Here is a 24,038-nt window from a genome sequence, read left to right as displayed (position 1 = left end):
ACACGCACTTTTTCACCCTGAAAATCGGGTGCAAACAGCGTGTGCGTGTTATATGCCAATACTTCAATTTTAGCTGCCTCAGAGGGGACAGGGAGGGGGGCGGGACAAGCGCCGTCAGATTACATACAGTGAGAATCTCCGGCTTACTTGGCGGCCTCTGTAATAGGAAACCCCATCTCCTGGGCCGCCATTGGACCACTGTTCTGTCTATCATAGGAGATTCTCACTGTATGTAATCTGTCGGGGCTCGTCCCGCCCTCCTCCCTGTCCCCTCTAGCCTGCAGATGGGCATCGATCAGGCTGCATTGGTGGCAATGGTGAGGCTGCTGCATTGGTGGCAATGGTGAGGCTGCTGTATTGGTGGCAATGGTGAGGCTGCTGCATTGGTGGCAATGGTGAGGCTGCTGCATTGGTGGCAATGGTGAGGCTGCTGCATTGGTGGCAATGGTGAGGCTGCTACATTGGTGGCAATGGTGAGGCTGCTACATTGGTAGCAATAGTGAGGCTGCTGCATTGGTGGAAATGGTGAGGCTGCTGCATTGGTGGCAATGGCGAGGCTGCTGCATTGGTGGCAATGGTGAGGCTGCTGCATTGGTGGCAATGGTGAGGCTGCTGCATTGGTGGCAATGGTGAGGCTGCTGCATTGGTGGCAATGGTGAGGCTGCTGCATTGGTGGCAATGGTGAGGCTGCTGCATTGGTGGCAATGGTGAGGCTGCTGCATTGGTGGCAATGGTGAGGCTGCTGCATTGATGTGGACTGATAAGGCTGCATTGATGTGGACTGATGAGGCTGCACTGATGACACTTGTGAGGCTGCAGATGGGCATTGATCAGGCTACATTGATGGCAATGGTGAGGCTGCTGCATTAATGGCAATGGTGAGGCTGCTGCATTAATGGCAATGGTGAAGCTGTATTGATGTGGACTGATGAGGCTGCATTGATTACACTTGTGAGGCTGCAGATGGCCATTGATTAGGCTACATTGATGGCAATGGTGAGGCTGCAGATGGACACTGACCCTTATTTTGCTTCAAAGTTCCTTATTTAAAATTTACGTTTTTTTCCTGAAACTTCCCTCTTAAAATGAATGTGCGTGTTATACGCCGATAAATACGGTACATGCCAAAAGTGACAGTAAAGGGGGAGGAGTACTTAAAGCGGAACTTCACCTTTTGGGTGGAGCTCTGCTTTAACTTCAATTGAGGTCCCCTTAAACTGCTGCCAAAACAGTCATACTTAAATACTGGAACAAATCCATATCCTCAAACGTTATTTGCCTGCTTTACAGAAAATGTACCTATTCCAACACCATGAACATTTCTGACTTTGGCAGACTGAAACGAACATCAGCACCCAGTACTTACAAAAAAAAAAAAAAAACATCAGTGAGATCAATATATATATATATAGTATTTTATGTCAAATATTCATTCACCAGGATTGGGTTACCTTTGTATAAAAGCATAGCTGAACTGCAGCATTGGAATATCAACCAATGAGGACTTCTGAAGAAGAAAGACAGAAAAACATAAATGAATTAGGATCAGTGGGTGTCCCACAGGAAAATGATGCTCTGAGATCACAGGAACGGCCTACACCAGCGGAGTTACCTCTTCTCCTTTTATCTGAGGAGGCTTTTTGACGACCTCTTTGACCAGTTGCAATATGGTGTCAGTCTTCAGTGTTTTTAAGGCGCACACAAGGTCAACTAAGGTCAGCTGGGAGTCACTGGGTACTGGTAAGATCTACAGGAACAAAAAAGAATATTGAATGGCTCTGTAGTATTTGGGATGATAGTTTTGTAAATGTTGACCAGTTTCTTGGTTGCTGGCTCACCCTTTGACATCTCACGAGCCTAATTGCAGACCCATCATTGTGATAGGCAGCCTTACTAATAAAGGTGGGAAGAGGTGGATAAGAGCCAAAAAGCAGAGCAGAGCAGAGCACTCTGTATTTTGGGGGTCCACAGGAAATGTGAGGCAGGAGGAGGCAAGCCGGGGCTCGTTGTTTGACTCCGTGATTACAGTCCATAGGCCTGACCTCAGCTATTTGCTCTGCTTTGGTTCAGCCCTACATCCTGCATGCTTTATTTCCCATCAGGGTGGATCTGATTTAAATTAAGTCGATTTAAATCATGATTTAAATCACTAGTAAATGGGCTTGATTTAAATCCACTCGATTTAAATCATCATTTTTAAAGAGCAACTGTCATCTCTGTCCCGCAGCGGCTCCTCCTCTGACCCGCTGTTGACTCACCGACAGTCCCATTCACTTTAATAGAATGGCTGGTGATGCGGCAGTGACACAACAAGGTGAGGGACGTGGCGGCAGCAGCTGAGTGGATGCCAGCTAACAGGCACTGCCATGATGGATCTGAAATGACAGGTGCTCTTTAAATGTAAGGACTCATTCTTGCTGGTAGTTATAATCTTTAATATTTACAAACAAAATTAAGGTTTCCTATTTAGAATAATAAGCTGTCAGGTCAGTAAAACAGTGATATCAGAACTGATTCAATCATACAGTTTGTGGTGTACATAGATTTGCAAAACAATGGGATAAAGGAATATTCCTGAACTTTGTTTTATTTCATGGTTACTGTGACATTGCATGCAGTCAGTGCATGTTATCTCAGCTTGCAGGGCTTGGATTCATTGAATGAGTTTATGTAAATATTGCAGAATATACAGCCTCATGCTACATAACTAAGCTCCATTTCATGCTGAATAAACTAAATTATTAATGTATCTTAAATAGAAAACTATATCTTTAGATAGATTTTTACTCCAAAAGCATTTTATTAAAATAAATTTGATAAAAATCCAGAAAATCGATTTAAATTAAAAAAACATCATTGATAATTATCCCTCTCAGGCTGCTCAGGACACCGCTGCAGCCAGGCATGCTGCATATCTGTACAGACTTGGAGAATTAATAAAATTTATATTTTGACTTTATATCATAACCATATATTATTATTATTATTATAATACGGGACTTATTTTGTGCCAACAGTTTGCGCAGCGCTTTACAATGTAGAGGGAGGACAGTACAATTACAATACAGTTCAATACAGAAGGGACAGGAGGGCCTTGCTCATGGAGCTTACAGTTTAAAGGGAGGAGGGGAGGTGTTACAAAAGGTAATAGCTGCGGGAATGATCTGATGGCAGTGACTCGGGTACAGTTCTTAGGTCAACGTAGGGTGGGCTTCCCTGAATATATTTTTATGGATTGCCTAATGGTGGACAGGGTAGGAGCTGACCGAACATACTGGGGCAGGGAGTTCCAGAGGATGGGAGAGGCTCTGGAGAAGTCCTGGAGGCGAGCATGGGAGGAGATAACAAGGAGGAGGTCTTGGGAGGGGCAGAGAGGACAATTTGGGCGATATCTGCCGATGAGGTTGTTATGTAGAGGGGGGGCGATCTTAGACATCCAGTTCTGGTAAATAACATTAAATGCTAACTAAATAAGAGCAAAAACACAATATATTGTAGCCTACAGTCCTTAGATGGTGTGGCTGCATTAGTTGGCTTTTTTCAAGCTAAGAACATTTTTAGCAAATAAAGAAAATACCTGTTGATCCTACCAGAAATGCAGTGTCCTAATCACTTCCCGTGAGCTGCACCAAAGAAAATCTTCCTTCATAGCCATCTTCTGTAAACTACTAATTGCCCTGTACCCTATGTGATGAAGATGAAGACATTCTGACATATTTGTAGTCCATAATCAGGAGAGAGCAGCCAAGGGAGACAACCATGACTCCCTCCATAGATACAGTTCAGGATGTAGCCACCCATGAACAGAGTGGGGTTGATTTACTAAAACTGGAGGGGGCAAAATCTTGTGCAGCTCTGCATAGAAACCAACAGCTTCCATTTTGTTTTGTCAAAGCTTAATTGAACAAGCTGAAGCTAATTGGCTACCATACACAGCTGCTGATTGGTTTATATGTAGAGCTGCACCAGATTTTCCTCTCTCCAGTTTTAGTAAATCTCCCCAAAAAGTGTATTAATTGCTTGATTACCAGGTGAAAATAAAGCAAAAGAAGCTTGAAAAATAAATATGAACACAGCCACCACACCAAGGACTACATAAGCTGCAATATATTACATTTTCAGTTTGGGGTTTAGATACACTTTAACCACTTCAATACCGGCACTTATACCCCTTCCTGCCCAGGCCAATTTTTAGCTTTCAGCGCTGTCGCAATTTGAATGACAATTGCGCGGTCATACAACACTGTACCAATACAAATTTTCTATCATTTTGTTCCCACAAATTTGTTCTTTTGGTGTGTGAAGGAATGTGATGTAGATAATAATAATAGTAATCTGAAAATGTCTATTTTCTTATGTGCATACATATTTTTCTCCTTACTCATTATATAAGTATACAGATTTGCTCTGTTCCTATATTTTCTCAAAATGGCGTGTACCCCCTACCTCCCACACACAGAAGAACGCGGAACTGGAGATAAGAACAAAGAGAGCCAAACCTCGTTATGAAAATTATCCATCTTCTTTTCTATCTTGACCAATGAGATGTACCTATTAGACTGACATAGCAATGACGTATTTGTGTGTATAAAACATTAACACCGCCTTGAATAAAGGAGAAGTGTAACAGTAACGAAACTGAGCGTGTCTCAGTGTGTTTACTTTTATATGCATGCATATCTACACTTTTCAAATTAGAGACAGCAGCAGATAACCTTGAGCTCGATTGTAGCTCTTAATCATTTCCATAACAGTTGGTGCCGAAACCCGGGACCTCAGGCTACGGTCGAAGTTATACCGCGACAAGCATTCGGGCGTTAACTGATTAATGAGAGTGGGGTTTGCGCAGCCCTAACAGTACCGGTGAGTTGATTTATATTCTTACCACTGTACGACTCTCTTATCTTTCGGTTGACGGCTGGATTCTGTCGGTATGCTGAGACTGTCTTAGAGGCAGGTATTTCCTCGCCTGAGGTTGTTTAACGAACCTGCCAATGGGTTTCTGCTGACTGTATTTTTTGTTCACTGTCTGTCATTCTTTGGGTTACGAAACTCAGCAGTCTAAAAGTGCTACATGCGTGAATGTATGGTCTCATCTCCAGACGAGCTGTTGGCCTCTGGAGTGAGATAGTTTTTTTGTAGCAGTCGTTTATAGACAGGTGTACTCTAGGTTCAAGGAACCTTTGAGAGTTATCTCAGCTGCTGGCTTTGCAGTCTGAAAGTGTTACAGAGGACTCACCCCAAGAAGAGTTGTCGGCCTCTTGGTGTAGAGCTGTAGAAAAACGTCTATAAACGGGTTTATTTTTGCAGGGTGGTCTGCCCTTGCGTTTATCTTAGCCTGCTGAGGCTTTACGGTTCAGAGAGTGGCAGGTGTAATGTCCTGTCGTGATTGTATTTGTGGTTTATTGTTTGCTATATACACGAGAGGGGGTGGGGACTGGTTAAAGTCGGAGGGGGGCTGCCCGGGAGATCTGTTGGGTCGCGGGCCGTTGCTCCTCACTACCCCTAATGTGTTTGTTCTTGTTCTGAGATTAACCGTACATTAGTCTTATGAGCTCCCACCGAAGGAATTTGCTGATAAGAACGCTGAGAAAAATATTAACTCCTTGGTTGTATGTATTCCCCTCTCAAGCCGTTAGCCGAGAAACAGAAAGTGATATTGGATAAAGGAAGTTAAGAAAGATGGCGATTGTATTATGTATGTTTATCACAAAACTGATAATATGTTGGAACCTGAAACAAAGGAGGGGAGGGACAGCACTGCCCTCCGTCTAACAACCACTCCTTTCTCACCACCCAAGCACAACCCACTGTGACAACTCAGCCCGGCGGCCATCTTAGTGCACCCATGCCTTCACTTTCTACCCAGTCCAGTGCACTTCCTGCCGGCGGCCATCTTGGTACACCCAGTAAGCTTAAACAGCCTGTACCCAGCCCTCCCTGTTTTAAACCAAGATGGTTCATACCACACACCTGTCTTCCCCAATACGGGAGCATCACATTCCCAGGCTGGATATGTTAATGATGAAGAAGCATCTGAGTGGGAAGCCCGACAGCAGGCAGCAAGGCCACCCACTGATTTAACCCCCAATCCGGCTCCAGACTCTCAGTTCCGAGAGGATCTCAAACACATGCTGGCAACCGTAAAGAACAGTGCCTCTTGTCAGCCCTCGCCCCAACAACAGTCTCGGTTACCAGAAGGGGCACCAGTGATGTATGTCGCTTTTACTCTATCACAAGCAGCGGCCTTAGTGACAAGTCTGCCTGACCCAGAGAAGCAGCCAATTCCCTTCTACCACAGGATAGTGCAAATACAAGAAACTTACTCAGCTGCCTGGAGAGACTTGATCAGCCTATGCCAAATCAAAGCAGGATATGTCTTTTGGCCAGTCATGCAGATGGCCTTCAATGATGCCTGCCTGACAAGTGCCACTTCCTACACCTCAGGCGTGGAGTTCTGTGCACAACTCCACGACTGGGCAAAGGAGAAGTTGACGGATCAGAAGACCACAATCCAAGATATTACCCAAGATAAAGGGGAGTCTGTGAAGAAGTATCATGCTAGACTCATAAAAGGCACACACACACATGTTATCAACTGCTTTTGTTTCAGGGCTCAGAGAGGATATCAGAAAAGGCCTGATGGTGGCCCGCCCTGAATACCATTCAATGAAAATGTCTGATTTATTGTTGGTGACCAGAGGTATAGAAAATCAAAAAGGTAAAAAACCAACGCCCCTCATGGTAACCCATGACGAAGATCCCGCCTACACTAGTCCACCACCACTGCCCAATACCAGGGAAAGGATCACCTGTTACAACTGTGGGAAACGGGGTCACTTCAAAAAAGAATGCAGAGCCCCAAGATGTCCCAGAGATGGACAGGGGTGCAGCCAAAAGTGTGTTGAGGGTGGTGAATCTGCCTAATAATTCTTTCCTTTCCACTATTGATGTTTCCTGCGTAGGAATGGATGGGGTGCCCCGCTCCAGTCCACTTCCTGATTTGTTTGCCAGATTTGTGGTGTCCTCTACATGTCCCTTGAATCTACTAGGAGCTGATGTGTTGTCCAGACTACAGGCCTCAATCAGGACACGCCTGAAGGGGGGTGAAGTTACATACTCCCCTATCTTTAGAAGACTCATCTGCTTTGTGTTCTCTGCCTCTCCTGATGACACTTAATGAAGAAAAAAAAAACTTCAAGTTCAATACTGCAGGAAGTACTTGACAGAATCCCTGCGTGCCTATGGTCCACAGGACCGGGAGACAACGGTAACTTAAAGGTGCCACCAGTTTCAGTCAAGCTAAAAGAGGGCGCTTCATTGCCCCGGAAACCACAATAACCCCAAGAAGAGAATCCTAAAAAGAGAACCAGGTACCTACTGTGGATGCCTTTGACTGCAAAATACCTCACAGAGGTGGACCTTACAAACGTTTTCTTCAGTGTCCACCCTCACCCCTTCTGCTGGTACCTTTTCGCATTCATCCACGGAAAGAAACGGCAACATACCTAAACAGTTGTGCCACAAGGGGCACAGAACTTTCCAAGCCAGTTTGCAAAAGCTATGGCTATCATCCTTGACACATGACAAAAGGAACACCCGGAAGTGATTCTCTTCCAACATGTTGATGACCTTCTCCTTTGTGTAGCTGACTTACCCCCTGTTGAAGTCACCTCAGAAAGCCTGTTGTGCTATCTTGCCAACCAGGGCTGCAGAGCCTCAAAGCCCAAATTGCAGTGGTGCTCAACACCTGTCATTTTCCTTGGACTAATTTCCTAGTGCAGAGCATGGATTCCAGAAGCCTTCCTACTGATGCTCTGCAATCAGACCCTTCCAGATGTCTCCTGAAGAAATATCTAAAGTTTGAAACCCTTGAGTGCGCCACCCCCGGCGCTAGGGCTCCCAGCCTACGACAAAACGCTCAAGCTCTTTGTATCCGAACGTCTGGGACATGCTGCAGGTGTACTCACCCAATCACACGGCATCAGCCTACGCCCCATAGGATATTATTCCTGTCTGCTGGATGCGGTAGCAAGAGGAGGCCTATTGTGTCTCCGAGCTGGATTTGCTACACAAGCTTTGCTTGACAAAACTTTGAACTTGGTCCTCGGACACTGCCTCGTTCTGCTTGTTCCCCATGACGTTGTTGCCATATTCAACCAAGATCCAGCCGAAACACTTGTCCACTACCAGACACTTGAGACTCCTGTGTTCCCTCCTACTGGACAGCATTACTCTATTAAGTTGTCAAACACTGAACCCTACCACCCTTCTTCCACTTCTCGAGGGGGGAAAGGAGGAGGAGGAGTAGAGTCTTGACTTGTCACCCCCGTGACCGCACAGGACACGCGGTCACCACTGAAAACACTGTTCTACAAGTTGAAGCCTTACCACCGGTGATGTCTACACAGGATGCAGAGCTGTAAGCACTTACTACAGCACGTAAATGGGCAGAGGGAAAAAGAGCCAACATTCATATGAACTCAAGATATGCTTTCAGCATTGCCCATGATTATGGTGTTATCTAGGACAGAGGATTCCTGATGGCTGCAGGAACACCTGTGAAAACTTGATTGATGCCTTGCTTCTCCCAACCCAAGTGACTATTCTGAGTAAAAGCACACGACAAAATGAACTCAAAAGAAGCTTAAGGCAATCATCGAGCCAATACAGCTGCCAAACAGACAGCTGGTGGTCCGCGGGAAGTGGACAGCAGGGTGGTAGAAGAAGACCACCCCGTGCTTACCTTACAGACTTTCCCAGTGGACAGAGTTTATCTAAAAGAACTACAGGAAACAGCAAGTCCGGATAAGAAGGAAAGCTGGAAACGGAGAGGAACAACTCTCAGAAATGGACTATTCGAGTGCAACAAGAAGCCTTGTCTACCCAGGAGTATGTACCCAGCCGTGGTGCAATGGGCACATGGAGCTGCCCACTTGACAAAGACTTTTATGAACTCTCTTATCAACAAGTGTTGCACCAAGAGTTACTCCACTGACCGACAGCTTCTGCAGATCATGCATTATCTGCACCAAATGTAACCCAGAATGCACAGAAGAAGCACCTGGCAAAAGCCCTATACCCCATTCCAGAGGATGCAAATTGATCATTCTCAAGTGCCAAGAAGTGACAGATTTGAAAACGCCCTAGTGGAAGTGGTCACGACTGCCAGGACCACAGCTAAGAAACTACTGAGTGAGATAGTATGTAGATTTGGGGTCCCAGAGGTGATATTGAGAGATCAGGGACCAGCCCTAACAACAACCCTTACTAAAGAGATTTGGGCAGCACTGGGGGTTCAGTTGGCACTACACATCCCATACCACCCTCAAAGTAGCGGGAAGGTAGAAAGGATGAATGGGACACTAAAAACAGGATGTTAAAGATGGCCCAAGAGACTAACATGAGTTGGCCAGACAGTTAGCCCATTGCCCTGTTCAGTGTCAGACACACCCCCAGGGGAAACATGCCCTATCCCCTTATGAAATTTTGTTTGGTTCAGCCCCCAGACTTGGTTGTTACTTTCCACAACAGTTACAGTTGCAGTCTGATGTGTTGACTAATTATGTAACCACATTATCACGAGAATTAACCTGAATGCATGTCCAGGTGTTTTCTTCCATTCCAGATCCTGAATCAGATACAGGAACACACCAACTACTGTCTGGAGATCCTTGAGCCAAGTTATGATGGTCCATTCCAAGTTTTGCTGACCACAGCCACCTCAGTCAAGTTGGCCAGGAAGAACACCTGAATGCACGCTTATCACTGCAGGAGAGCGTGTTTTCGGGTGCTGCATATCCTTTTTCTGTTTGATCTAGGGGGGAGGGGCCCAGGAGGTGGCCATCACAAAAATGATAACATAATTATGTTTTGGTGTAACTCTTCAGGTACACATGTGACCACCTTTACCTTAGATTACTGTGACATAGTACCTTGTCCGTTTGACCCTTCATGGTGATGCCATTGGTACAGTGATATCCCTGACGGTAAGGACATATATGTATGCCACACAGACAGTTACTGGGGACAGAGTTGTGGTTTCTGTGGGGGCCAGTGGGTTGGAACACAGGGCCAGACTGGGCGACCACAGAGTGCATTAGACAAAAAAGATGAAAATAGAAAGCCCCCATATCCTAACCAAAGATACCCCTGATACATGCACTGACCCAGCACACAGTCAGAGGAGGAAGCGAGCAGCTCTCTCCGGAAGCTTTGATCCTCATGTATACATACATGTCATAGGGGTTACAAGGGGGGTCCCTGATGAGTTTAAAGGCAGGGATCAGGTAAAAGCTGGTTTTGAGTCTTTGATCCCCATAACAACTGTCAGCAAGAATGTAGATTGAATTAACTACATGTCATGGTTATGCAATAGAGTTTGTCGATCAGCTTACCTGTCTCCATGTGTTCATCTCTAGAGACCAGCTGACCCTCACCTGACTGCTTTTGTAACCTCCCCTCTAAGCATGGCCCCACCCCAGGCCCTATCAGGGAACCCTATATTAACCTGTGCACTGCAAGCCAGCAGTGCTGATCAACCACTGTGTGTTAGCCTATGTGTGTACTTGCTATGTTTCCTACATCTGATTTCTGTTACCGACTTTGGCCTGTTCCCGGCCATCCCTGTCTGCCTGCGACCCTGATGTTCCAGCCAGCTCCCTCCTTCCTCTGCTCCTGTAGTCTACCGTGAGCGTGAGCTGTGAGACCCTGGGGGCCGCGACCTGGAGCCAGACTGCAGCGCAGTCCATCCTCACCACTAGAGGCTCTGGTGAACACCTGCTGGCTCTTAGACTCCGCGCCCTGGGGAATCTATGCTCTAGCTCCCAGTGGGATCTGTGTCAGTGATCCAGTAGACCTGATTCCTGAACCTCCCAGGGTACAATCCGCAGCAGTCAGCCGTAGGGTCTACTACCTTGCGGTGCACTCCTGATCCCAACGGTGTGCATCTGTCACCCAGCCTCTAGGTGACCTGACACTACACTTATTATAACCAACAGAGATTTGTAAATTACTCTAAAGACGCCCTCCAGGGAATTGCTGACCAGCTAGCCCCCACTTCCTACATGACATTCCAGGACCTGATGGCCTTAGACATGGTGCTAGTGGGGAAAGGAGGTGTTTTGTAAAATCATAGGAAAAACCGGGAACCTGTTGTACATACATTCCTGATAATACTGGCCCAAATGGTAAGGTTACTTTAGCTATAAAGAAATTAGAAGATCTGTCACTAGAGTTGAAGAAGAACTCAGGTATCACAGACCCATGGGACCAATATTTTAGCTGGATGAGTGGGTGGCAGAAGGTGCTCGCCCAGATACGGGTAACGGTATTAATAATCCTGGTCCTTTTAGCCCTGATTATATGCTGTATTCTACCTTTTGTAAAAAAGTTAATGAGCAAGGCTGTAGACAATAGCACACCTACATTTCTCCACCAAGAAGAAGAGGACCTCCTTATGATGGAAGATGACAAACCCTTCACTCCTCTACAGTCACTCCCTGTCCATAATCTCACAATCCTATAGGGTTATAGGGATAGATAGCGCCTGACTGCACCTCTCCAGCTGTATCGAGGAGGGAAGTGAACAGTTGCTGCCCAATTCTATATACAGCCTAAAAGAGTTGCTGAGGAGAAGGGCCAGGCTAAAAAAGTAGGACCTTTAGTATTAGGGACAGAAAAGAGAAAATAGTCATTTTAGGGGGGATTGTGAAGGAATGTGATGTAGATAATAATAATAGTAATCTGAAAATGTCTATTTTCTTATGTGCATACATATTTTTCTCCTTACTCATTATATAAGTATACAGATTTGCTCTGTTCCTATATTTTCTCAAAATGGCGTGTACCCCCTACCTCCCACACACAGAAGAACGCGGAACTGGAGATAAGAACAAAGAGAGCCAAACCTCGTTATGAAAATTATCCATCTTCTTTTCTATCTTGACCAATGAGATGTACCTATTAGACTGACATAGCAATGACGTATTTGTGTGTATAAAACATTAACACCGCCTTGAATAAAGGAGAAGTGTAACAGTAACGAAACTGAGCGTGTCTCAGTGTGTTTACTTTTATATGCATGCATATCTACACTTTTCAAATTAGAGACAGCAGCAGATAACCTTGAGCTCGATTGTAGCTCTTAATCATTTCCATAACAGGTGGTATTTGATCACCTCTGCGATTTTTATTTTTTGCGCAACAAATAAAAAAAGACTGAAAGTTTTGGGGAAAAAAAAAAAGAAGTTTTTCATTGATTCTGTTAAAATTTTTTGTAAATAACTACGTTTTCTTCTTCACTGACGGGCACTGATATGGCTGCACTGATGGGCACTGATAAGGCAGCACCGATGAGGTGGCACTGATGGGCACATAGGTGGCACGGATGGGCAATGAGAGGTGGGCACTGATGGCCACTGACGGGTGGCATTGCTGGGCATCACTGATTTTATTTGTACTATAATGGTGCCAGTCTGATTGGCATATGTTGGCACATGTGGATGGCCATGGGGATGTACCTGGCCATCCACATGTTAGGGGCTTCCCTGGTGGTCCAGTGAGGGCATCCGAGGGGGGCTGCGCTGATAAACAATCAGCCCCGACCCCCCCTGTCAGGAAAGCCGCCAATCGGCTCTCCTCTACTCGCGTCTGTCAGAGCGAGTGAGGAAAAGCCGATCTACGGCTCTTCCTGTTTACATCGTGATCAGCTGTCATTGGACACAGTTGATCACATGGTAAAGAGCCTCTGTCAGAGGCTCTTTACCGAGATCGGTGTAGCGGTGTGTCAGACTGACACACCACACCACCAATCGCCGTGATGCATGCCCCCACGGGCGCGTGGCGGCTGTTACCCTGCTGGACGTCATATGACGTCCAGTCAGGATAACTGAACCACTGCCCGGCTATCATTATGATATAGGCCGGGCGGTAAGTGGTTAACCACTTGCTGACCGCTGCACGCCGATATACGTCGGCACAATGGCAGCGGTGGGCAAATAGGCATACCTGTACGTCCCCTTTAATTGGCGGGGTTAGCGGGCGCGCACCCGCCGCGTACAGCGTGACTGTGCCCGCGGGACCCGCGGACTCTATGTCCACCGGTCTCCCGGCGATCGTGTCACGGAGCCGCAGAACGGGGAAGTGCCTATGTAAACAAGGCATTTCCCCCGTTCTGCCTTGTGACATGACAGAGATCACTGCTCCCTGTCATCGGGAGCAGTGATCGCTGTCATGTGAGTTGTAGCCCATCCCCCCCACAGTTAGAATCATTTCCTAGGACACACTTAAACCCTTCATCGCCCCCTAGTGGTTAACCCCTTCCCTGCAAGTGTCATTTACACAGGAATCAGTGCATTTTTATAGCACTGGTCACTGTATAAATGCCAATGGTCCCAAAATAGTGTCAAAAGTATCCGATGTATCCGCCATAATGTCGCAGTCATGATAAAAATCGCAGATCGCCGCCATTACTAATAAAAAAAAAAATTAATAATAAAAATGCCATAAAACTATACCCTATTTTGAAGACGCTATAACTTTTGCGCAAACCAATCAATATACGCTTATTGCAATTTTTTTTTTACCAAAAATATGTAGAAGAATACATATCAGCCTAAACTGAGGAAAAAACTTTTTTAAATATATTTTTGGGGGATATTTATTATAGCAAAAAGTAAAAAATATTGCAGTTTTTCAAAATTGTTGCTCTTTTTTTGTTTACAGCGCAAAAAATAAAAACCGCAGAGGTGATCAAATACCACCAAAAGAAAGATCTATTTGTGGGAAAAAAAGGATGCCAATTTTGTTTGGGTGCAACTCAGCAAGACCGCGCAATTGTCAGTTAAAGCAAGGCAGTGCCGAATCGCAAAAAGTGCTCTGGTCAGAAAGGGGGTAAAATCTTCCAGGGCTGAAGTGGTTAAAGCAGGTTGATTTTAGAAGAGAACATTTATCAGCACATATTTAAAAGGTACAAGAAGACACTACAATCAATACAACAGAACCATATCTAATGCTATGAGTTACCTTGGATTTACTCTGTGCCTTGTTGAACCTCTTCCTCTTCCAGACAGCAGCAACGGCCGCTATCAGCTGAACCCCCAAATGTCCTGTCAGTGGATTCAGAAATTCTAAAATTTTCTGCTTCAATGTCTGCAAAATTAAGCAAAAATGAAAAAGTACAACATATCTCTAGGGCATCAGACTATGCTTTTCTGTGTTGGAAAAAACAGCTCAAGCTCTAAAACAAAATTAATGCATGGAAGAGGTTCATGGTAAGTCCACTCCAGCATGCCCTACAAGCAGAAAAAAGTGCTGCAGACCAAAGCAGAGAAAGGCTGCATGGAATAGATTCAGTATAAGTTTGGATACATATATATGGGGATAAATAGTACAGCGTTCCGTTACAAATGATGTGCATTTGATAAATGACATTTTTCCTTACTTTAGTGGTTTTGAAATAGACAGATGAAGAAGCTTTAATGGTTCCCAGAAGATCAGAGGGCCTCTTCTCCCGCTCCTGCTTGGTGATGACACTCCAAAGAAGGGAAAGACTATTAACAATTCGCGGAAGTTCTTCAAGTAGAGTGTTCCGAGCGTTCTTCAGATTAGCGGGGTCAAACGCGGATGACTAGGAGGACAATACAAGGTAACATAAATATTTGCATCTCATTGGCACAGATCTGAGAGCTATAAGGAGAAAAGAATATCAAAAAGCTATATTTCCGCATATTAAAGTGATTGTAAAGGGATTAAAAACAAAAAACAAAACAAACATGTTATACTTACCTGCTTTGTGCAATGCCGCCTCCTCTTCTTGGCGCTCCTGGCATCTCCTCCCTTCAGAGTACCTTTATAGCAAGCCATTTGCTATGCGGGCACTCATGTGCACTCGCTCCCGAGCTGTGCTGTGTGTGTCCATTGACACACACACACAAAGCACCTCAGCCCCACCCCCTGCTCTATTCATCACAGGATGTAATTCACAGCAGCATAAGCCAATGGCTTCATTCTGCAGTCCTGTGACCCGTTTTCAGCCAACGGTGGACTAAAGCCCGCTGTAGGCTGACGTCACTGAGTCTGTCCCGGCTTGGGAAAGATCCCAACTTTACAGTCAGGATCCACCCAGATACCTGGATCAGCAGCTGACTCAGCCACTCCCACCTCCTGCACAGCCCGGTGCACCAGTGAGAGCTGGAGGGACAGAGCAGAGAGCCGGTGACTGACAATCACTCTGCTCATTGAAGGCCGAGTACTGAGCGATTAGCGCTTTTGGTAGCTTAGTTCTTGGTCTTAGAAGCAGTGGGGACGGATGCAGCATTGGACCGATCCTGCATCCACCTAGGTGAGCATGAATGTTTGTTTTTCTGTATTCCCAAACTTCTCTTTTAAAAACCCTTATTTTACTCTAATCAACCTTAATTAACCCCCCTTCCCCTTCTCCCTATTTTTTTCCTGCAGATTTTTTTTTTATTTCTATTTTTTAACCTTTGATATTTTTTTCTGTTTTATTTATTTTGTTTGTTTGTTTTTTATTGTTAAATTAAAAATGTAATATTTATGTTATTCGTTTGTAAATAACTTTGCAGTTCTTTGTACCAGAATAATCATTTTTGTGTATTTTATACAGGAAGAATTGCATATTAAAATGCATACTTTTTCTCTACAGTAACACAACTTTTTCAACCAAAGATTGCATTCAAAAATTTTTTTTTTTTGCCAATGTAGTGGGCGTCTCCCAGCCCCCGTCTGATCTGCCTATGGAGGGGTGTCCTCCTTCTCTCTCCTCCCTGCCTGGTGGTCCGCCCCTCTATTCGCCCCCCCCCCCTCCACCATGTCCGTGCAGAGCGGGGATTATTATCAGTAATCACTTGTATGACACAACAGGGATCTCCCACTGTGTCAGGTATTGTATGCGGGGACACGGATCGCTGATGCCCCGCCTCCCGCCGTTATGATTTACAGCACACTGTGCCAATTGTGCTGTTATTGGCACAGTGCGCTGTCAATTATAACGGCGGGAGGCGGGGCATCAGCGAGCCATGTTCTCGTATACAATACCTGACACAATGAGAGATCCCTGTTGTGTCATACAAGTGATTACTGATAATAATCCCTGCTCTGCACGGAGATAGCAGGCAGGAGGGGGGAGTGGAGGTGCTCCTAGAATGTATTTAGCAGATTTAAAGGGAATCTATACTAATAATAATCCCCGCTCTGCACTGGTGGGACTGACATGAGGGACTGACATTCGGCTCTGGTGGTCCCTGACATTCGGCTCTGGTGGTGCCTGACATTCGGCTCTGGTGGTCCCTGACATTTGGCTCTGGTGGTCCCTGACATTCGGCTCTGGTGGTGCCTGACATTCGGCTCTGGTGGTGCCTGACATTCGGCTCTGGTGGTGCCTGACATTCGGCTCTGGTGGTGCCTGACATGTTGCACTGGTTTGCATTTATAAGGCTGTAACCTATCATACTGTGTATTATGTATGGCTTGCTGGCTGCAGAATGAGGTGTGTGATATATGTTGAAGTGAGCGAGTTCACATGTACAAGTCTAGTGAACCTCCCACATTCACTCCCATCCCAAGGATTCATGGGAAATGTAGGCTGATTACACTTAGTGAGAGAGAAGAGGATATGATGCAATTACTGTTCTAAAAGATCGGGGTAAACAAAGAAAAAGGAATACTATAACAGTAGACCTCAGTCGAACTTTGGCTTTTTCTTTATTGAACAAGACCAATGTTTTTAAGTGTATATTGTTGTATTGTTATTTGCATTTTAAAATGTATATGTTCTATTTTCAGACAGTGAGATTCGTTCTCTCTATGTGCTATCTGTAGAACCTTGACTGTGTCCTGAAGAAGGCTCACGGCGAAACGCGTAGATACACAAGGGCTCACTGTACATTATATATTTGTATACATGATTTTTAACTTTTTTTTCCGATGTTCTATATATGTTATGTACTTTTCAATAAATATTGTTATTCTCTATACCTCTTTGTTGTTTCCTATGCCTCCAAAGTCCGACTGAGGTCTACTGTTATAGTATTCCTTTTTCTTTGTTTACCCCCTCTATTTACGGATGTGGCTATGCGAGTGCACTTCTTTCTTATTTATATGTTCTAAGAGATCCTCCCTGCCAGAAAAAATGATGCATTTTTTGAATCACGAAACTGACTTCCTAAAAATTCAGTCAGTCGTATCATTTAAAACGGTAAAAAATTTCACAAATGTAATAACTATTTAGTGTTTTCTGTGGGGGATTTTTTGAAAATCCCGGGGGTTCTGCTGAAAATATTCAGGCTGCATTTGTTTTCTTTTTTAGGCTTTTTTCCCTGTTAGGCTGTTTTCACCTTTTGTGATGTGGCTAGTAACACAATCCCTGTCTTAGGGTGGCTCCACTCCAATGCAGGAGGAACAGAGACACCCTAGGACTGCAGCATCTGGGGAGTGGATAGTGTTAAATGCACTAGCAAATTTAGATGTACTTGACACAGTAAATTACCAGATGAAAATATTGGAAAAAGTGCTAAAAAAAGAAAACTAATGCAGCCAATACATTGAAGCATTGGTAAGCTGCAGTATATTAAATCTTTGTTTTTGTGGCTAGTGCCACTTTAATTGCAGTAGAGAGAAGTGAGTTCATCAACGTGGCTATGCTGCTGGGCTATCTGAATCTCTGGACCAGCTAGACAAAACGACAAATCCTTTGGAAGGTATAAACATTACTGGCTGCGATAGATGTATAGATGGTATGAAACAGTAAAAATATTACCTACAAATGTTGGTTACTGTTATTACTTGCAGACAAAAAGATTAATGAATAAAAACGATACCTTCTTTGTTTGCGTGGGATGATCCAGAAGGCAGAAATGACCGATGTTGGTAAGGCCCTCCAGTAGTGTGAGTGGGTAATCGGGGGAAATGTTCTCTCGCTTACATGACGTGCTGTTTGGGGAAAATAAGGAAAAAGGGATAAAAATTCTGAGAAATGTTGAAGGCTATTTTTTTTTCCAATCAGCACAAGGGATGGTACTAACATATTATCTAATATGCCCCTTCCTCCTACCTCTAGGGACTAGTTTTCCTTGGTGATACTCAGCAGCAGTCCTTATATTTGGTATATTATCATCTTTTAATTGTATACACTTCATTCTTACCATCCATCCCACCTCACTCATACACCCACAATTTAAAATTAATATTGGGGCACTGCCACCATACAGCACTATCTTGTATGGAAGCAATATGTAGGCTCTGAGAAACCCAAAAAATATTTCTCAGCTAACTTTACATATCTTTCAATATACTTCTCTTCTATTTCTCAAGGGTCGGGAGAGACACACAACCTCCTTCCTTTTCTTTTCCTTTCCCTTTCCTTTCTTCCCCCCTGTCCTTCCTACCTCCTTCCCTCCCCCCTCTTCTCCTTCCTTCCTCTTCTCCCCCTCCCCCTCCCTCCATCCTCCCCTTCCCTCCCTTCCCTTATCCTTCCCCTTACCTCTCCTCTCCTCTCCCCTAAACAAACAAAATAAAAATAATAATAACAATAATAATTTATAATATCCTATACCATGTTATATAATGTAGGGGGGTTTGGGCAAGTCTATATCTATATACTTCCAATGTGTTTATCTACTTCCCATGTGATACCCTTTATGAATGCATATTCCATACTCTCTGTGTATAATTTACATATTATCAATACTGCTCAATAAGCACCCAGAAGGAAGGGAAATCCAAGGTTCGGAAAAGTGGTTGCGTCACCTGCTATGCACCCGTTTACACACCCGGACAGAGTGGATCACAAATGAATGCTCATAACAAATCTTTTGGCATGTATAATATTTTCTAAAAATGTTTGAACTGTGTATTTAAGATTTTAGCTTTACTTTCTATTTAATTATATGTGTCTAAAACAATAAATCTATTAAGATGCCAAAGAAATAAATGGAGTAAAGAGTTAAGCACACCTAAACTTACCTTATTTTTACTGACTCGTTTTCATACTGCTTCACAAGTTCATCTAAGTTCTTACATATTTGTGCAACAAATGGAGCTACAGTTAAGCCCAGAGATTTTCCAAAATAAGGCAGTGAGGACGTGACCAGGGCCACCCAGGGAGGGTGCATTCCATAGCCATACTCCGGACGCAGTGCCCTCACAACAGCAGAGACAAACAAGCCCTGCGACGTGATTGCATGTGACTGTACATACTGCATAGCATTTATAGACTGCTGGAAATTCACCCCCCGATGCCATTCCTTAGAGAGGTCCACCGGTGTGTCTTGGTCCTCTTGAAGTTGACGTAGATGATGTTCAAGAACAATCAGAACCTGGAGCAGTTTCAGCAGCTCAATTTGAAGAGGATGTTCACTCCAAATCTGGTCCTGACCAAAATTTATAACACTCTCTTCAAACAATCCTTCTTCTCCTAGGTCTTTGTTTCCCCCAAGGGACACTAATTCATATTTCTTCTGACTTGTGTACATGGAAGCAGACAAAGACAGAAGAACAAACTCTTGGACTTTGCATCTCTCAAGCAGGCTATGGATGAAGTCAACGTTTTTACCCTCTGAGTTCTTGGCCACAGCGGCCAACTGTGACATCACCCTAATAAGGACTTCCACACTCTTCACTTGGACATCCCGATTGCCGAGGACATCCTTATGACTGACTTTGAGGTAACAGGGGTAATAGGAACGTAGGAAACTCAAGCAAAGGTACGTCAACAGTTCAATCAGCAAAGAATGAGGGCACATTGATGGAGACTGGGTCTGAAGCTTGCCATAAAAGCTTTGGCCAACTAGGGCCTCTTGGTGGCGTGCAAGAAGGTTGTAAATTAAGTTAAGGTGTGCGGTGGAGCTAGTGTCCATGCTGGTACTAGCTACAGCTTCAATAAACTCCTTTGGATTTGTTTTGAGAACAGCTTCCAGAACAGAGAAGGCATACAATACTCTCTTAGAGTCATAGGGTTGTAGGTAGAGGAGGATGTGTTTGAACAAGGCCTCAATCATCTCCTCTTTCTCTTTTTGCTGTTTTAAAAGTTTGGTGCTTTTGATGAGCTGAAGTTCCACTTCTGCTTCATCGTCACTAGAGAGAGATTCTGAGGTTTGTGTCACATCAGACTCAGTACGTACCAAGTTTAACAATGCATTAGGCCTAGATGCATCCACAGAGGACATGTTGGGCTGCCAAGGAGGCCTAGAAGAAGTGTGACCATCTATGTTGTCACTGCATGCTTGGTCATTACTGATGTCTGCAGAACTAGGTGTAAATAAAGAAGAGTTTTCACTGACGCTTTGCCCAATGCTGGTGTCTGCGGATTCTGTGTGTTCACTGTCTTCCTGGTCATTGTGCCTACAGAATAGAGGCTCAGTGTTATTTGAGGCCCATTCATTCTTCATCCTTTCAGGATCCTTCTCAACCTCAGCCCAAATGGCCTCTCTGTCAACTGTGGTAAACTGGGGAAAGTTTTCTTCAGAATTGCTCTCTGGAAACTCATAAATTCCTGCAGTGTCTTTTAATGAAGATCTTTTCCTTCTGCACCAGTAGCTGATTTCTTCTACAAGTAAAGAAAAAGATAAATAAAGGTATTGTTTGATACGTGTACCTCATTTATATAGCAAGATTGCTCAGGGAAAATTCATTATATGGATTTGTGCTTCCCACACCTCTCTTGCTGCCTCTTTTAAAGAGAAGTATGGGATTTTTTTTTTATTGTAGATTCATACTTACCTAGGTGAATGCAGCATCAGTCTGATGCTGCATCTGTCCCCGCGCTGGCTCTAAGGCTGAGAACTGAGTGATCAAACACAGACGATCGCTCAGTTCTTGGAGCTCCCTGAGCAGAAAGCTGGTGAATGTCAATCCCAGTGCTCAGTGGAGCGCTGGGCTGTGGAGGGGGCTCGCGTCTCTCCGCATTCATCTTGCTGCAGCTTGTCTCTGGAAAATGCTCTGAGCTGAGGCAAGCTGCAAATACAAAGGATCCATCTCCTTCCAAGCGGCTGTTGGATTTGCCCTGCAGGGAGGAGAGGGGGGCGGGGCAGGTCAGCCTTCATAACTAGACCTAGAGGTAGATAGGACTACATGTCCCTTGTCTCATTGGGGGCACAACAATGTAAACAAATTGAAATGATAGTTCTTTAACCACTTGCCGACCACCTAACTGTAAATATACGTCATTAATTTGATGTTAAATGCCGGGGTTATGGCAGCAGCAAGCTGCCATAACCCCGGTATCTTTTTTTATTAGGCGGCCAGCTTTCTGATAAAAGTGGTCCCAGTGGCAGATTCGCCACAAGATAACTTTATAGGTTCCCGGTAATTTCCGAGCTTACCGGAGCCATCTGTAAGCCCGGAACCAATCCGACGCAGCTGATGGCTAGGCAGGAAGTCGAGTGAGGGCAAGATAGTGACAGGTAGCCCTAATGTAGCTTATGAGGACATGGAGAACTCTTTTATTCCTGATGATCGATAACTGGCAACGGCTGGGAAATGCCTGGGAAGTGATGTTACCCATAGAGGTACTATGGGGCTTCCGTTGTCGGCTGCCTCTTCTGCACTTTCCCACACAGAGAAGCCTTCGCTGACAGCTCAGCGGGGGACCGGACAGGAGCGGCTTGAGAAAAGGTATGTATAGAGATTTCTTCTTTACAGGGCTACTGTAGATCGGTTAGTCTTAGACTGTTGCTGTGAGTAGATTTAGAGTAATGTCCCGTACACACGATCGGACTTTCCGACAACAAAACTGTGGATTTTTGTTTGAATGTTGTTGGCTCCAACTTGTCTTGCATACACACGGTCACACAAATGTTGGCTAACAATTACGAACGTTGTGACGTACAAGATGTATGTGATCTCTCCATTCCGAACGCTAATTTTACAAGACCGAGCGCTTCCGGCTCGTACTGGATTCCGAGCATGCGTGGACTTTTTTCTGTACACACAATCGGAAAAAACATTTGTTGGCGGAAAATGTGAGAACCTGCTAGCCAACATTTGTTGACGGAAAGTCCGACAACAAATGTTTGATGGAGCGCACACACGGTCGGACTTTCCGCCAACAAGCTCACATCCAACATTTGTTGTTGGAAAATCCGATCGTGTGTACGCGGCATTAGTTAGTCTTAAGCTGAACTTCTACTTTAATTGTAACTAAAGAAAATTGTCAGCTTCATATTATACCTGAGGAGTTCTTCTGCTTAATGCAATGGATAGATGTCCTCTGTGTCTTGGGATGGAGCAGCAGCAATAACACGGGTTCCAGAATCCGAGCAACATCATTCAAAGATAGGGCACGCACCAGCCAGCCCTGAGCGGCTGCACCAATAGCTCCATCAGTACAGTTCAGGCTGTCCAGGACAACAAACAGGGACCTGCAGAGGAGAAGAGATGTCAATAACTAATACAGGTAGGTGCAGCCTCATCAACCAATACAGTAGGTTTCCGTTTTCGACCTTTCCTTCTGAAAATGCTACTTATCTGGCTGTCATGTAACCCCTCTGGCTTCAATGCTGTCTGAGTCAATGACCTGAAACACATTTCCAAGTCAGGATTTCTGATTTCACCCTGAGTTTACTTGCAGCATGTGGGTTCAGTGTCAGTAATTCAGAAAGTCCTGAAGCCAAAGGCAGCCAGGTACCTAGTATTTTTTTTTAAAGACGGGAAGCAATGGTAAACTATATTTTATTTCTGTCATTAAACAATGGGAAATGCATATCTGTGGAAAAACGGTCAGCAAGTAAATATGTTTTATAACTATGGCAGGTGAATCAACCAGCTTCCAATTGCAAATACCATGAAAAAAATAATTAGCCGTGTAAGAAAAATAACCCTAAGCTTTTGTCCATGCACGCTTACTACAGTTTTTGGTACCCGTATTAATAACAACAACACACCATCCCTTATATTCATTATATCATAAAATTGTTGCTAAGAAAACAAAATGGAAGTCACAGAGAAATAGAGGCCTAGACATAGATTCAGACGCGAGTCTAATCTTCTTTTTTTCTGAAGCATGATCCAGTTTTGGATTGCGCTTCAGAGGCTACTGACTGATGAGAAATCAATCTGATGCCTCCTCACTGCCTGTTTTAACCCCATTCTTGCCAACATGCTGCAAGATGCTGTTTGCCTAAATGTGCCGCTCTTGGTGGGCTTGCTGCCGTTGATCACTACATGCCATGTACACTTTGCCACGGTTGCAATACAAGTCACTCATTCATTCATTAATAACCCCTCGTCTGCTGCCTATTGCAGCTTAAGGGAGGGGGTGGTTGGTGGGTGCCAAAAACGCATTCTGACCATGCATTCCCCCTCCACCCCAACCACACGTCTAAATGAGGCCTTAGAGCAAAATATAGGCCTGTAGTGTCAGATTAAAAAAAAGTTTTGATCTTATTTGTATTTCAGTCACCTGTCAAAGGATCGGTTGTGAGAAGTGACACGGCTGCCTTGTATTTCTCTTGTCAGGTGCCAGATTACTGAGAATCGGAACAAAGCTTCCAACCTAGTCACCTGAGATGAAAGATGCAAAAAATAGAATATACATCTTCAAGTGTTAACACAGCAATACTCAATGACATCACATGTTGGCCATGTCAGTGTGCCATTATTCATGGATCTTAAGCCTTAGTGTGCCATTATTCCTGGATCCCAAGTGCCAGTGGGTCATTGTTATGGGATCCAAGGCATCAGTGTGACATTTTGCTGGGAACCAAAGTGTCATTGTACCATTCTTCTGGAAGGTCCAGCATTGTGCCATTGCTCTGGGATGCCCATTGTCAGTTTGTCATTGTTCCAAGATATCCACTATCAGTGTGCCATTTTTCTGGAATTCCAAAGTGTCAGTGTGTCATTGTTCTGGTATCTCCAGTGTCAGTGTGGTATTATTCTGGGAGCCACAGGGTCAGTGTTCTGGGATCTCAAGGGTCAGTGTGTTATTGACCTGGGATGTCCACTGTTAGTAAGACAATGTTCTGGGGTTCCCACTGTCAGTGTGCCATTGTTCTGAAATCTCAAGTGTTCAATGTGTC

At 44.5% G+C, this 24,038-nt stretch overlaps 1 protein-coding gene across 2 annotated transcripts in view; it reads right to left on the bottom strand.

Moving 5' to 3' along the window:
• Positions 1-24,038, bottom strand: part of DOP1B (DOP1 leucine zipper like protein B) — a 187,853-nt gene that overhangs the window by 31,617 nt on the left and 132,198 nt on the right. Inside the window, exons 17-24 of one of the 2 annotated variants that reach the window (XM_073617190.1) lie at positions 23,420-23,520; positions 22,189-22,379; positions 18,985-20,566; positions 17,841-17,955; positions 14,444-14,629; positions 14,026-14,151; positions 1,613-1,747; positions 1,452-1,507 (exon numbers count right to left, since the gene is read on the bottom strand). In XM_073617190.1, the coding sequence (XP_073473291.1) occupies positions 1,452-1,507; positions 1,613-1,747; positions 14,026-14,151; positions 14,444-14,629; positions 17,841-17,955; positions 18,985-20,566; positions 22,189-22,379; positions 23,420-23,520 (2,492 nt within the window). The remainder of the gene's footprint in view (positions 1-1,451; positions 1,508-1,612; positions 1,748-14,025; positions 14,152-14,443; positions 14,630-17,840; positions 17,956-18,984; positions 20,567-22,188; positions 22,380-23,419; positions 23,521-24,038) is intronic. The other variant, XM_073617191.1, reaches the window with a different exon arrangement.

This window comes from Aquarana catesbeiana, linkage group LG02 (genome assembly GCF_042186555.1).
Source record: "Aquarana catesbeiana isolate 2022-GZ linkage group LG02, ASM4218655v1, whole genome shotgun sequence".
In the NCBI taxonomy this organism is placed as follows: Eukaryota; Metazoa; Chordata; class Amphibia; order Anura; family Ranidae; genus Aquarana; species Aquarana catesbeiana.
The sequence above is the reverse complement of the archived record's forward strand: the minus strand, read 5'-3'. Positions and strand labels throughout refer to the sequence as shown.